This window comes from Alligator mississippiensis, chromosome 6 (genome assembly GCF_030867095.1).
Source record: "Alligator mississippiensis isolate rAllMis1 chromosome 6, rAllMis1, whole genome shotgun sequence".
NCBI classification, from domain to species: domain Eukaryota; kingdom Metazoa; phylum Chordata; order Crocodylia; family Alligatoridae; genus Alligator; species Alligator mississippiensis.
In genome coordinates, this window is record NC_081829.1 from 100,448,884 (window position 1) to 100,463,616 (window position 14,733).

General features: G+C 68.0%; 1 protein-coding gene across 2 annotated transcripts; it reads left to right on the forward strand.

Moving 5' to 3' along the window:
* Nucleotides 1–2,100: 2,100 nt before the first annotated feature.
* Nucleotides 2,101–14,117, forward strand: PPRC1 (PPARG related coactivator 1). Of its 2 annotated transcripts, none has more exons than XM_059730241.1 (14): nt 2,101–2,217; nt 3,813–3,914; nt 4,302–4,454; nt 5,043–5,156; nt 5,332–8,089; nt 8,229–8,282; nt 8,639–8,699; nt 8,996–9,066; nt 9,261–10,002; nt 11,870–12,058; nt 12,376–12,439; nt 13,216–13,337; nt 13,449–13,600; nt 13,926–14,117. In XM_059730241.1, the coding sequence occupies exons 1-14, from the start codon at nt 2,116–2,118 to the stop codon at nt 14,027–14,029; spliced, it is 4,788 nt and encodes a 1,595-aa protein (XP_059586224.1). In that variant the 5' UTR covers nt 2,101–2,115; the 3' UTR covers nt 14,030–14,117. The 2 variants fall into 2 exon arrangements, with proteins under 2 accessions (XP_059586224.1, XP_059586225.1); XM_059730242.1 differs by having other exon boundaries at nt 8,999–9,066.
* The last annotated feature ends 616 nt before the right edge of the window (nt 14,118–14,733 follow it).

Here is a 14,733-nt window from a genome sequence, read left to right on the forward strand (position 1 = left end):
GCGCGCGCTGCCGCAGCGCCTTCCGCGTGGGGGAGGGGCGGCCGGATGTGCGGGGGGCGGGGCGAGGCCCTGCCTCAGTTTGCCCGTGGGCCGCCCACGCGTGCGCGCGCACGCACACGTACAGTCGTGCACACAAATGGCGCCGTATGTGCGGAGCTAGCTGCACGCGCACGCGTGACAGACACGCGTGCACTGAGAGACGCGCACACGCGCGGGCACCGGCCCCGCCCTGCCTGCCGCGGGGTGGGTGCGGGGCGCGGCGGGTTGCGGGGGCCGAGCCCTGCTGACAGGGCCAGGGGCGAGCCGGGAAGCGCACTGCTCAGCTCTGGCCGTCCGCCAGCCCCCCCCCCCCCCCCCAAACCCCACCGCACGGTGCGGGGTGCGCGGCGCTGCACGCTCCGGGGTCGCGTCACCGCCCCGCCCACAGCCCACGTGGCCGCGCCGTGCCGCCACCAGGGGGCGGGGCTTCGGCTCCCACCGCGGGAAAGTGCCAGAGGGCGGGGCGCCGCTGATTGGCCGGCCCGCTCCCGTGACTCCGCCGCGCCCCTCCCACCCCCCCGCCCTGACGTCATCGCCGCCGCAGGCCCGGGCGGGCCCCAGCAGGGCGCGCGTGCCCGCAATAAGAATGGCGACGACGCCAGAGGGGTGCCCGCTTTCAACATGGCGCCGCCCTGTGCAGGGTGCTCAAGGGATAAAGAACGAGGGAGCGGAAGGGCGGAGGGGGGTCTGCGGGCTCTGCCTCACAGCACGCCTTTATTGCTCACATTTACAATTTTTAATCATAAACGAGTGCTAGTGATGGTCGTAGTCATTGGAACCCATTGCTGCTGATACTGTGACTCACACCAGAGGCCTCTGCCCTGAGTACCCCGCCCGCCCCTGTGCACGCACACGCACGCTCACAGCACGCCTGCACGGATGCACACGACAGAAGGGGAAATGCCCCCGTCACCTCTGCGTCGTGCCCCCAGCACACAAACCGCAGCCGCTTTGCCGACCCAACCGGGCGGCTGGGCCGGGCCGTGGCCGGCGGGCTCGGGGTGCAGCGCGCAGGCCAGGGTGACCCCGCACGTGACCCCGAGCCTGCCCTTGGCCTGGCTAGGCCTCGCTGCTGGGGTGCAGGCGGGCCCAGCACCAGCACAGCTGTCTGCCCGGGGAGCCTGTGCGCGGGTGGTGCCCCCGAGACGCTCCGGCTCCGCGGCCTGGCACCCGCCGCGCTCCCCCAGCTGCACCCTGGGAGCGCCTTCACTTGTGTCCTCACGGAAATCAACCACCCAACCCTGAAACACACCAAACAGACGCGTGTATCCATCATTAGATATTAATTTCCTTAATGTAATGAGATGCATATATTTAGCATTAGACTCTAATGTATTTAAACTCTTTAGATGCATGCATTCAGCATTCAGCATTAACTTAGGTTAATGAGATGCATATATTCATCGTTTGATATGTTACTTGTTTTTACTGGGTACATATTTAACATTAGCTAGTTAACGTGATCAGATGCACGCACTCATCTGAGATGCTAAGTTCTTTGTTTTAATTGGATGCATACATTCATCATTAGCTAGTGGACTTGTTCTAATTAGCTAGGTATTTATCATTAGCTCTTTATTTAATATAATTAGATGCACGTATTCACCACTGGATGCTAAGTTATTTGTTTTAATTAGCTACATCTATTCATCATTAGGAATTAATTTACCTCATTCAGGGAGATGTCCCTGTTTTCATTAGGTATTAATAAAGCTAAATTAATTATTCGTACCTCTCCACCATACTATATTAATGTGTTTAAATGAACGCGCAGATATACATATACATGTTTATAAATAGGTACACTCGCGTCACTGCCCGCACGGATGTACAGTACATGGCGGAGGCGCTCTCCCTCCGGGCAGCCGCCGCCTCCTCCGTCCCGGCGCGCGGAGGGTTAACACTACACTTCCCAGCAGGCCGCGCGCGGGAGAAAGGGCACGCGGGCGGACTCCAGGTCCCGGCGTTCCCCGCGCGCGGGGGGCGGGCCCGCGGGGGCCGCCGGGAGCTGTAGTCCCCGGAAGCGGGTGTCACGTGGCGGTGCCGGCAGCAGCCGCGCTGGAGCCAAGCGCCAAGATGGCGGCGCCGTGGGGCGGCGGCGCGGGGCGCGGGGGGCTCCCGGCCGGCGCGGGCGGCGGCGGCCTGGAGGCGCTGGGCTCCGCCGCGGCGCCGCTGCAGGTAGGGCCGGGCCGCGGCTCGCGGGGCCGGGCGGGGCCGCGCTGCGGGCCGGGGCCGCGCCGGGCGCTGACACGTGGAAGCTGCGGGGGGGCTGCGCGTCCCCGCCCGCGCCCCACGCGCGTCCCCGTGGGCCTCACGCGTGTCTGGCGCCGCGTCCTCCCGGGCGAGCGGGCGGCGGCGGCGGCGGCAGGGGGAGGCGGCGGCCACGTGCGCCCGGCGGGTCCTCCCACGTGGCCCGGCCCGGCCCGGCGCGGGCCCACGTGGCGCGGGGGGGAGCGATCCCTGACGCGGGGCCCGGCCTGGCCCGGCCCGGCTCGGCTCGGCTCGGCTGACTCAGCGCCCATCGGGATGCGGGACCGGGCGTGGCCGCGCTTCCCACGCGGGCGGCGGCTCCGCCGGGGCGGGGCGGGGCGGGGGGAGTCGCGTCCTCCGCCCCGCGCTCCGGCCCCGGCCCCGGCCCTCCCGCCGCTGACAGCCCTCGTGGAGACGCGCCCCGCCGCCTGTCCCCTCCACACTGCGCGCCGGGCTCGGGGCGGCTCCGCTCCGCTCCACTCCTGGGCTGGACGCCGGATCCCTAGTGTAGACGGATCCCGGGGCATCTCCGCTCCGCTCCTGGGCTGGACGCAGGATCCCAAGGTCCCTAGTGTAGACGGATCCCGGGGCCAGCGTCTCTGCTCCTGCACTGGACATGGGATCCCTAGTGTAGACAGATCTGAAGGATGTCTCTGCTTCAATTCTGGGCTGGACACGGGATCCCTAGTGTAAATGGATTCCGGGGCATCTCGTCTCTTGCACTGAACACGGGATCCCTAGTGTAGACAGATCCTGAGGCACGTCCTCTCCTGGGCTAGACATGGGATCCTTAGTGTAGACAGATGCCAGGGGTGTCTGCACTCCTGGGCTGGACACAGGAAGCTGGGATCCCTAGTGTAGACAGATCCCAGGAGCATCTCTCCTGGGCTGGACATGGGATCCCTGGTGTAGACGGATCCCGGGGCGTGTCTGCTCCACTCCTGGGCTGGACACAGGACGCTGGGATCCCTAGTGTAGACAGACTCCAGGGGCATCTGTGCTTCTGGGCTGGACACAGGATCCCTAGTGTAGACAGATCCCAGGAGCATCTCTCCTGGGCTGGACATGGGATCCCTGGTGTAGACGGATCCCGGGGCGTGTCTGCTCCACTCCTGGGCTGGACACAGGACGCTGGGATCCCTAGTGTAGACAGACTCCAGGGGCATCTGTGCTCCTGGGCTGGACACGGGATCCCTAGCGTAGATGGGTCCCAGGGACATCTCTCCTGCACTGGGCGCGGGAACCCCAGTGTAGACGGATCCCGGGGCGCCTCTGTCCCTGGGCTGCAGACCAGGGACCCGTCTGCCAGGGGAAGGCCTGGATCTGGCGTGGGCCTGGCTGAGGGGAGGGGGAGCTCCCAGCATCCTCTGTCCGCGGCTGGGGGAGGCACCGCAGGCCCGCAGCCCCCGTGGCCGGAGGGGCTTGTCCCAACGCTGGCAGCTTCACACACACGCGCACGTGAACCCGGGCAAGGCCGGTCTGTGCCCCCTACCCCACCTGCTCCCCCTGCCCCTCCCCCCCAGTGCTTCTTGCTGGACGAGCCGTCCTCGCTCGAGGAGGAGATGCACAGCTACTGGGACTCCTCCGTCCTGTCCATCATCGAGGACCTCGGCTCCCACCACGAGGTAACGGGGCACCGGGTGTGGGCATGGCGGCCCCCCGCCAGCTCTGGGTCCTCAGTGCCGTGCAGTGCGGTGCAGCAGGGAGGGTGAAGTCCTCCCTGCCAGGACAGCCTAGCGCGGTGCTGCATGGGGCAGGGAGCGAGGTGGACGGGGGAGCCCCACGCGCCTGCCGCTGTCGTTGAGGGGACGGCTGGAGCACGGGACGGGGCGTCCGGCTCCCCGGTTCCTTCCAGGCTGCAGTGGCCGTCTCCCGGGAGGCGCTGGGGGCTGATCCCGCTGCTCCCCGGGACTGGGAGAGCTGCTGTTGACCGGGCCTGCCCTCGTCCGCCCCACGCCGGGCAGCACACGGCCCCCTGACCCCGCTCCCCCTCCCCGGGGCTTTCTCGCCAGAACAAAGGCCCCTTGGAGCTGCACAACGAGCTGTCGTTGCTGACGGCCATCACGGAGATCCTGGATGGCACGGACGAGGCAACCCTGTCTCCCTTTGACACTATCGTGGACACCGAGCTGCTGGCGTCGCCCCGGGAGCAGGAGAGCTGCGCGGTACGGCTCGGGCGCACACGGACACACCTAGGACACGTTTCCCTGCCCCCGGCTGACCCTCCCCTGCCCTGCCCTGCCCTGCCCTGCCCTGGATACGCCTCGGACGGACCCTTTTCTGCCCTTAACCAGCATCAGCCACGAAACCGCACGCATGTGACACGTGTAATTGAGGGTCTGCTCAGCTCCTGGCGTTCTGGGCTGGCCACGCCGCCGCCTTCCCCTGGGGCCCGTTGGGCAGGAGAACCCCGAGACGCGGTGCCCGTGTGCCAGCACCGCCCAGAGTCCTACGTGCTGTGGGCACGCATGTCATATCACACGCGTGGCATGCGGTGCAGCGCCCCCTGGTGGTTGCACAGGGGAGCTGCCTGGGGTCTGGGGATAGGGAGGTCTAGGCACATGGCGTTCAGGCTCAGAAGCTTGGCAAGGGGCAGAGTGAGGGCACACGGCAGCCCTGGGCCAGCTGGGGCAGAACCCCTGTAAGGCCGGGCTAGGCCCCAAGGCGACTTCGTGGACTGGACACGGCCCTGGGGTGAGGGGACCGCGTGGAAGTGCTGCATTCCCCTTCTCACCCTCCCTTCTTCCCTGCAGCTCCAGCTCCTCGGCTTGTCCCAGGCCTCCCCTGAGCGGGACGGCCCTGCCCTGGAGGACCAGTGGGGCTCGTGGACTCAGAGCGGCAGCAGCACGCCCGTGGTGGCTGGGAAGGTAGAGCACTGGTTTGGGGCTGGGGCGCTCTGGGTCTGGCATGGGTCATTGAAGGGGAGTCCCCTGGGAGCTGCCACCAGTGCTCTGCCCACGAGCCTGTGCCAAGCTGTGGCTTCCCTTGCTCTGGGGAGCGGCCATCGGAGCTGTAACTGCCCTGCCTCCCTCTCCGCACCAGGCTGAGACGGACGTGAGCTGGGACCGTGCTCTGAGCTGCCAGGAAGATGCTGTGGTGACACCCAAGAGGCCCCCGAGCCAGGCGCGGCGGGGGCAAAGGAAGCCACTCCGGCCCTGGGCACAGGAGCAGCCGGCCCTGCAGCGCAGTGATGGGGAGGAGGAGGACGACGAGGCACCCAGCCCCAGGCAGGACGGCAGCACCGCCGTGGGAGACCTCCAGACGGGCACCCTGAGCTGCCCCCTGGAGCCAGCAAGTGTGGAGGCCGGAGCAGAGCCCCAAGTGGCCTGGCTGGGGGAGGGGGACGTGCCCTGCATCATCAGCCCCGCAGGCGGCTCCCTGTGCGACCTGGTGAAGTCCATGCACCCCTACTGCCTGCCCGCCTTCGCCACCGACCTGGATGCTGCGCCCAAGTTGGCCAACAAGGACCTGCTCGCTGCCCCCGTCATGCTGGGGATCGTGTCCGGTGGCGATGGCCAGAGCCTGGACACCCCTGTTGTGTTCCACCCGCTGGGCCCAGGCTTCCCCTGCCTCGACGCCCCGCTCCCAGCCAGGGAGGAGGGCACTGCTGGGGGTGAGGGGCATAGTGCCCTGGAGTCCCCTGCCCCGGAGGAGCCATTGCCTGCGGAGGAGGGGGCGCAGCAGCACCAGGTGCCCACCCCTGCTCTGGGGAGCAAAGCTACAGCACCAGATGCGGCCACCCCAAAGGAGACCCTGCCCGAGGCAGCAGCTGACGCGGCCCCACCAGAGGCAGGCGGGAGGGACCGTCATCTTCAAAGCGACTCCCAGCCCAGCACGAAGGCACCAGCGGGCGGGAAGTGCCAGGGCTCCGGATGCGGCCGGGGCCGCGAGCGAGCACGGAAAAGCCGGAAAAAGAAGAGCGCGGAGGCGCCGAGCACCCAGGTCTGGCCCCTTGGAGACTCCATGGCCTCTCGGCTCCGCTCAGCCTCCTCTGTCCCGCGGCGGGGGTCCTCTGAGGGGCAGGCGCCCCCCAGCCGGGCCACCCGCCCCTCGGCGCAGGTGTCCAACTTCCTGGCAGAGCAGCTGGAGCAGGCCAGGAAGGATGCACAGCTGGAGCTGCGCCCAAGCCCCGCTGCCCCCCGGCCACGGGGCAGGCCCCGGGGCTCCCGGAACAGGAGAAGCTGCCCTGAGCCCCCCCGGGAGCCTGCGGTCGACAGCCCCGTGGCGCAGAGCAGAGCAGAGCAGGCCGTGCCCAGCCCAAAGGAGCAAGAGGCAGCAGCTGTGGAGCGCAGGGAGGAGAGCGAGCCTGCCCTGTGCCAGGCCAGCGCCAGCCCGGAGCCTGCCCCCAGCACCGAGCAGGATGCCGCGGGGGAAGCTGCCCAGCACCCCACACCCGTGGAGCCTGCACAAGCCGAGAGCCAAGCGGCCACATGTCCCTCACGGGAAGCCCGGCCCAAGGCCCTGAGCCTGACCGAGTACCGCCAGCGCATGCAGCACCGTGCACCCGGCGCCGGCCCCGGCAAGGAGCCCGAGAAGCAGGCGGCCGGAAAGTGGCCCAGCATCCCCGAGCCCCCCACCGAGCTGGCCGAGATCCCCTGCCTGGTGGCGCCACCGGCGCAGCCCCTGGCCTTGCCTGTGGAGACGCCCGGCACGCAAAAGGGCCCCGAGAAACCTGCCAGCCCACCTGCCAGTTCTCCGCCGGCCAGCAAGGCCCCTCCGGCCCCAGCACTGACCACCGTGGCCCCAGTGCCCCCCGCGCCGCAGCTGCCTTTCGTGGCGCCACCAGTGACCGGGGCTGCTCCAACTGGGGTCGTGTCAGCCCTGGCGACTCCTTACGCCCTCTACCCACCGGTGCCTTCCTGGCCTTGCTTTGGCCCCCCGCCCTCTGGTTTCCCCCCGACGCTGCTGCCACCACCGGCCACCACCTCACCCAATGCCTTCCACCTGGTGCCTGGGCTGCCACCCCCGGGCCTGGCCTGGCCGCCGCCAGCCGTGCCCCCGCCCCCACCCTTTGGCCCTGGCGCTCCATACACCCCCGTGGGCTGGGGCCCGGCCCTGCCGCCCCCATACTGGCCCGGCGTGGCCCTGCCCCCGTTGGGGCCTCCACTGGTGTTCGCTGACCCCGGGAGTGCCCCACAGAGCCCATCACTGAGTTGTCCAGAGCCGGCGGCCTTTGCTGCGCTGCCCGCGCCGCCGTTCGTTGCTGCTGCCCCTGAGGTGCCGGCAGCCGCCCAGGCTTCTGCTGCAGCTCCGCACGCAGCCGCCGATCAGCCCCCAGCCAAGGCGAGCAGGGCATCTGACCCCAGGCGGCAGGCACGGCCCGCGGGGAGGCCCTCAGCTGCCCCCGCTGCTGCTACTGCACAGGCTGCAAAGGAGCTGCCGGCTGCAGCTGCCCAAGCCAAGGTGCCGTCGGCTGCTGCCGTGAAGGACCCACTGGTTGCTCCCACCGAGGCCGTGAAAGAGGTTCCGGCTGTTGCCGTGAAAGAGCTGCCAGCTGCTACCGTGGAAGACCCGCCGGCTGCTGCAACTGGGCCCGTGGAAGAGCCCCCTCCAACCAGGGAGCTGCCTCCCGCCTGTCCCTCGGCAAAGCCAGCCAGGAGCCCGCCAGGAGCCGTGCCAGCACAAGCCCAGCCAGCGCCTCACTCACCTGCTGACCGTGAGACCGTCTGCGGGAGAGCGCCGGGGGCGCGAGAGGGTGCCAAGCCGCCTGCTGCCCGGCCCTGGAGACACCGGCCCCTGGCCCGCCCCGCCCAGCCCAGCGGCTGCGAGGATATTGTCCAGGCCTTCATCAGCGAGATCGGTGAGCCGGCTGCCCGTGGCCCGGGAGGTGTGGGGGTCCTGCACCGTGGGCCTGTGGGGCCACGTCTGTGAGGTCTCGCAGGAGTGATGTGCTGGGAGCACAAACCAGGGCCGAGTCACGACTTTTCTCTCCCCCGCAGGCATTGAAGCCTCCGACCTGTCCAGCCTGCTGGAGCAGTTTGAGAAGACGGAAGGTGAGGACCCTGCGGCCCCCTCCCCGCTCCCCTCTGGCCCTGCGAGGAGCAGCCCCGGCCTCATGCTGGTTCTCGCTGGTGTGGGGTCCTGGCTCGGATGGTGCTTCCCTGCCATGCCCAGACCTCCGCAGCCCTCGTTTCCCGGCTCGCAGCAATTGCCGGTGCCACCTGAGCCATGGGTCAGTCTGGGGATGCCACATGGCACACGGGAGCGCCAGTCCCCAGGTAGCGGTGCGTGCTGGGCAGGAGACACCTCGATGGGCGCTCGCATCTGCTTGCTGCACCACGGGCTGCTGGATCTCCCTCCCAGCCACCCCGAGCCTGGCTAGTGACAGGTTTCTCCTCTCTCTTTCCAGCCAAAAAGGAGTCATCGGGCGTGGAGGCGCCCAAAGACAAGCCGTCTGCCAGCAGCGTGGGGTGAGTGCTGGGGGCTGAGCCGTGCCAACGTGGGGCAGGGGGAACTGGTCTCTGTCATCTAATAGCAGCGTGAGATCTAGAGGCGCAGCAGGTCCCCGCCTGGGGCCTTTGGCTGACATCGGGGAGGATTGGAGCCTGCGTGGCCTCTTCGTGAGTGTCTGCTCCCTCCCTGCGTGGACTCGGGAGCTCTGACCTGGAGGCCATAGGCCTCCGCAGCCAGCTCTGCGGGGTCTAGGACCCCGACCGGCTCACCCTGCGTGTGGCAGCTGCGTGTGATAGCGGCTTTTCCCCTTCAGCAGAGCAGAGCCGCAGCAGGACAAGAAGCCCCTGGACAGCCTGCAGGCTCCCGAGCTCGCCAACGTGGCAGGTGAAGCCCCACGGGGCTGGGATCAAGGGGTCCCACGGCGGGTGGGCCAGAGTCACCAGGTCCGTAGGGGGCAGGGGGCGTCTGTCGGGTGTCGGGGAAAGGCTGAGTGGGTTGGGAGGCCCCAAGCATGGCGGGAGGGGGTGGAGAGTGCACAGGGTGCCTGCGCCCCACTCTAATCCCCGCTGTCCCCACAGGCCTGACCCCGCCGGCAACACCCCCCCACCAGCTGTGGAAGCCCCTGGCCGCCGTGTCACTGCTGGCCAAGCCGCGGTCCTTGAGCACTACCGCCCTGGAGGGTGCCCAGAAGACAACCAAGCTCATCGAGGCCCAGCCACTGCCCCATGGCAAGCCCCGAGGGAAGCCCCCGCCTGCCATGCCCCCTGCCTCCAGCCACGTGGGTGCTGGAGACCATGACTACTGCTTCCTGGGCAGCACCGGCACGCCCGAGCTGGGATCGCGCTGGAACGTGAAGCATCACGCGGACATCACCATCAAGCCCATCATCTCCCTTGCCCCGCGGACGCAGGACCGGCCTGGCCCCTCACTACCTGCTGCCAGTGCTGCCCTGGGTGCCCCTGGGGCCGGCCGCAAGCCACTGGATCACCGGACTAGCACCCCGGGCAGGGGCAGCCCCCCCGCCTCGGTGCTGCTGTCTCCGGACGCGTCCCCCTGCCGGGACAAGGAGACACGGACTCCCAGCGCTCGGCCCCCGCGCTCGGGTGCCAAGAGGGCCCTACGCTGCTACCGTGTGCGCCGGGACTCGGGCAGCCCCCCAGACGGCACCTGGCGGCGCCAAGCCAGCCGCTCCTTCAGCGCCAGCTCCAACGGGGGCAGCGAGGCGTCCTCTTCCTCCTCCTCCTCCTCCTCCTCCTCCTCCTCTTCCTCCTCGCGGTCCCGCTCCCGGTCCTCATCCCCCCCACCCAAGCGGTGGCGCAGGTGAGTGTGGCACGGCTGGGCTCTCCCTGCTCTGGGGTGGGTGCACGTGCCGGGTTTGTTGCGGGGCTTTCAGGAAGCCCCGGAGCTGCCCCCGTGGCCCCGGCCCTTCTAAATTCTCTCCTAGCGTCTCATTGACGGGCGAAGAGAAAGTCGACAGGGGTTTATCACTGACTGCCTCTCGTCAGATGAGAACTGGGGGCTCCGCGCGACACGAGCGGGCGGGCAGTTCTGAAACGAGCACCAGGACGTTTCCCCTGGTTTGGGATCAAACGGGAGCTCATGGTCCCTGGATGCGGTGGGAGCCGAGAGCTCGGCCGGGTTCACACAGGGTTGGACACCTGCTTGGAGGAAAGGAGCATCGGTCACTGTTGAGCAGGGAGCGCGGGGCACGGCCTCTGTGTCAGACCTGCCTGATCTTTAAAGGCTGCAAGGCAGAGAGGAAGGGGAAACCCTGCTCGGACCCAGCCCCTCTCTCGTCCAGCCCCTGCTGTCTGCCACCACGTGACACTGGGCAGGTGGGACCCAGGTCTGACCCAGGACAGGGCAGCTCTGATGCTCTTCTGCCTGGTGCTGCCTGCCTGGCCAGGGCTTGCGCTGCCTGCCCAGGGCTCATCCATCCCGCAACAGCAAGGGCTGGGGGTGCTGCTTGGTGACTAGATGCCCCCAGGGACTGGTTCACCCCGTCCACCTGCCCCGGGGTTTGTGCTGCTTCTGCCTGATCCCAGCCTGCTGGTACCTGGCTGGGCTGCCCTGCATTCGGTCCCTCTGCCCACCTCCCTTCTGCAGGGCTCTGGGTGCCCCAGTCTCCTGTGGGGTGGGAGGAGGCTGTAGGGAGCCTGGCACCAGGGGGACACTTTGCCCCAGCTCATCTTCCACCCCTGCTGTGCTCCAGGCCTGGCTGCCCCTTTGCCCTAATGCATTGGTCTTCCCTGGTGCACGGGGTGCTTGTGCCCTGGCTTTGCTGCCTGGAGTCTCCCAGGCGACTCCCTCGCCCGTGTCCATGGTGAATCCAGGCCCCTGGCTGGGGGCCTGCTCTGACCACCCTGGTGTAGGCAGGTGTGGCCCCGCTGCTGCTTCCCCCTGCGTGGGCCGCAGTCCTGGGTTGGGCTGCTCCTGCTAGGTGCGCGCTGCAAGCTAGTGGTCCCTGGAGGACCATGGCCCAGCAGGGGAAGGGGCTGCCGGCTGTGGCTGTGGCTGAGCTTGACCTGGGCAGAGGGGACACGGCCCTGGCCCCTGCCCAGTTCAGCGTGACCCCGACCCTGATGAGCCCCATGGCCAGCAGCACCAGAGCAGTGCTTGGGGGCAGCTGGGGCTTTGTGGCTGGCTCCCTCCATACAGGGCTTTTCCTGTGCATTGTGGGGGCATCAAGCGTATGGTTGCCCTCCCCCAGCATATGCCAGTGGGGCAGGCTGTGGGCCACCTGATTGGCAGAGACAGGGTTAGCTTGCCCACTGGCATCTTGCAAAGCTGCCCTGGGTAGGTCCCCCCTTCCTGCCCTGGGACGGGTGGAGAGCAGGGGCATGTCTGCAGGGGGTAAGGGCAGTGTCCTTGGGGGTTGTACTGTAGGCAGGACTCCAGTGGGCCAGAGCCTGGGACCGTGGGATGCACCCCAGCTGCGTGCTGGCAGCACCGCTGTCCAGTGGCACCGATTTGGCAGCAAGTAATAGCCAGTGCGCGCCATCATTAGGTTCCAGAGTGAACCACCTCTTAAAACGTGCTGCTGCTTTGAACTTTCTGCAGACTGTGGGCTGGTGCTGCTGCACTCGCCGCGGCACTGGGCCGTGCAGGGGGACTGGCGCAGGGTGGTGGGGGGCAGCACCAGGGCGGGGAGATGTGCACGACTCAGCGTGCCCCGTACTTGCCCCAGGTACCGGCCGCGGCGCTCCTCCCGCTCCCGCTCCTCCTCGCCCTCCAGCGCCGGGTCCTGCGGCAGCTCCCGCAGCAGCTCGTCCATATCCTACTCGTCCCGGTCCCGCTCCCGCTCCCGGTCCACATCCCGCAGCCGGTCCCGGTCCCGCTCCCTGTCGCCCTGCAGGAGGCACAGCCGGAGGAGGCGGTAAGAACGCGCCAGGCCCAGGGCCCCGGTCTCCACTGCCCCAGCCGGGACCTGCGGCTGCTCTGATGCCCATCTGGGGTCTCTGGCGTCTGCCCTGTGGGCTCGCTCTGAGCAGCCATTTTACCCAGGATAGCTGGGATCCAGCCGGGCAGCGAAGGCCTGGCTGGTCTTCTGGGGCTGGACAGGGTTCTTCCCTTGTTTGCTAGGCCTGGGGGGTGGCCTGGTCCTCCTGGGCCCTTGCTGTGGGTTCTGGGCTTGTCTGTACTGCCCTGGGCAGCATCCAGCCTCCCCGCTCACGAGCTTCTGTCTGCCCGCAGGTACAGCTACGACTCTCAGGACCACTACCAAAGGCAGAGACTCCTGCAGAAGGAACGTGCAATAGTGAGTGTCAGGGCCTGTGCCCGGCGGGGGGCAGCCCTGGGGCTGGGCCTGCCCCGGAGAGGGCACGGGTTTGGCCCTGAGGCATTGCGGGACGCTGCCGTAGCTGTTCCCATGGCCTGGCACGGGCAGTGCCTACTGTGCCGTCATGGCTGGATGCAAGTTTCAGGCACCATTTGTAGGATCTCAGCATTGTGGGGCTGGCAGGGATCATCCAGCCCCGTCCAAACCAGCCCAAAGCCCATGTCCGACCTCAGAGCCACACGACACGGTTGCTCTCAGCACAGCCCCAAGCATCGCCCCTGCCCCTGGGAAAGCAGGGGGGTTGCAGCCGCCAATGTCCTGTTGCTGCCAGGGGTGTCATGGGCACTGTAGAGTCCAGGCCCGGGCCGTGTCCCCACTGCAGGGGAAGGCAAAACCCCCCCAGTCTGGACCAGTCTGACCAGGGGGAAATCCCTTCTTACCCCAGTGCAGCGTGGGGCTGAGCCTGAGCGCAGGAGCAAGATCCTCCAGCCGGGACCCAGTGGGGTTGGTGCCAGCAGGAGCATGGGCACAGCCCAGGCCTGGGAGGCAGCACTGATGCCCCCTCGCCTGGATCAGGAGGCGGTGCTGGGGCTGGGCTTTGCCTTGATGTCAAAGCCCAGGCAGAAGCAGCTCAGACAGGGTAGGGGTGGCAATGGGTGCATGGAGGGGCTTTGAGGGCCGTTCAGCCTGTCCTGGAAAGGGCAGGGGCAGCTAGCAGTAGCTGATGGCCCCGAGTGTCGTGTCCCCTCGCGCAGGAGGAGAGGCGGGTTGTCTTCATTGGGAAGATCCCCGGCAGGATGACGTGCTCGGAGCTGCGGCACCGCTTCTCCGTGTTCGGGGACATCGAGGAGTGCACCCTCCACTTCCGCTCCGAGGGGTGAGCGAATGGCGGGGGCTTGGCTCTGTTGTAGGCACACGTGGGGAGGAGGCGAGAGCGGGGAACGGGGCGGTCAGGGCTCGGGCATGACGCCCTCTCATCCCCCGGCAGCGACAACTACGGCTTCGTGACGTACCGCTACGCCGAGGAGGCCTTTGCTGCCATCGAGCGCGGCCACACGCTACGGCGCCCGGATGAGCAGCCCTTCGACCTCTGCTTTGGCGGGCGACGCCAGTTCTGCCGCCGCAACTATGCCGACCTGGGTGAGCCCCCGCTTCCGCCCCTGGCCCTGGGCACAGCCCCCTCGTCCCTGGGCAGACCATGGATGTGGCCACAATCTGCCCCCACCCCCCCACCTGCTTCTCTGCAGCCAGGTGTGCGGCTGGTGCGTGCACCCCCACCCCACGCTCCCGGTGCAGCAGCAGCGTTGCTCTGCCTGGGCACAGGGCCGGGAGCCAGGACTTCTGGGTTCCTCTGCTGGCTCGTGGCTGCTCCCGGGGCAGGAGGGTTCGGTCCCCGTTCCCTGTGCCCCCCAGAGCGTGGCCCTTCCCCTCCCCGCCAGCTCACGGCAGCACCGTCTGCTTCCAGACTCGAACCGGGAGGACTTCGACCCGGCTCCCACCCGCAGCAAGTTCGACTCTCTCGACTTCGACACCCTGCTGAAGCAGGCGCAGCGCAGCCTGCGCACGTAGCCCCGGCTCCCGGCCCCACCCCGCGGCCCCTGGTTTTCTAAAGAAATGCAAAAAAAAAAAAACAGGGAAAAAAGCCCCATCAGGCCGACTTCTGGTTTTCAAGGAGTTTGTTTTATCGGATGCTTCCCGGGTGTCCTTTCCCAGCAGCGCCACATGGCTAATAAACCTCCGTGCCCACCCCCGCCCGCTGCCTCCCTCCTTCCTGCTGCTCAGCCCTGGCTCTGCGGAGCTGGGCTCGTGGCCTGGGGCAGGGTCACGTCCTACCCAGGGGAGCAGCAGAGGCAAAACAAGGCCCGTAGGGTGGACGTCCAGGGGCCCTGGTGAGCCAAGCTGGCTCTGCCGTGGCCCTGGGACCTGCACCCCCTGGCAGGGGTGGCTGAGGCTTCCCCTGGGCCAGGGCAGCAGAGAAGGACTTGGGTCTGCCTGTGTCCCAGGGGCCAAGGCACAGCCCTCGGGGCACCGCACTCCCGGCCGGGCCCTGCCTGAGCTGGGCGCGGTGCCCTGCTGTCCTGTCACAGCTGCCCAGGGGTCGCAGCCCCTTCCTCACGGGGTGTCCTAGGGTCCCCTGCACCAGGCTGGAAGCAAAGCCATGCGGTGCTTGGTGCTCCCCATGGACCCAGCTGCCCCCATGAGCCCCATGCTCTGCAGTCAGCCGTGGGCAGGTGCAGCTCCAGGGGCTGCCACGGGGCACACCGCACAGCACC

Coding starts and splice junctions, on each gene's coding strand:
- PPRC1 (XM_059730241.1), top strand. CDS start 2,116: ATGGCGGCGCCGTGGGGCGGCGGCGCGGGGCGCGGGGGGCTCCCGGCC. Junction 5,157..5,331: donor CGCCCGTGGTGGCTGGGAAG/GTAGAGCACTGG, acceptor TCTCCGCACCAG/GCTGAGACGGACGTGAGCTG. Junction 8,700..8,995: donor CCGTCTGCCAGCAGCGTGGG/GTGAGTGCTGGG, acceptor TTTCCCCTTCAG/CAGAGCAGAGCCGCAGCAGG.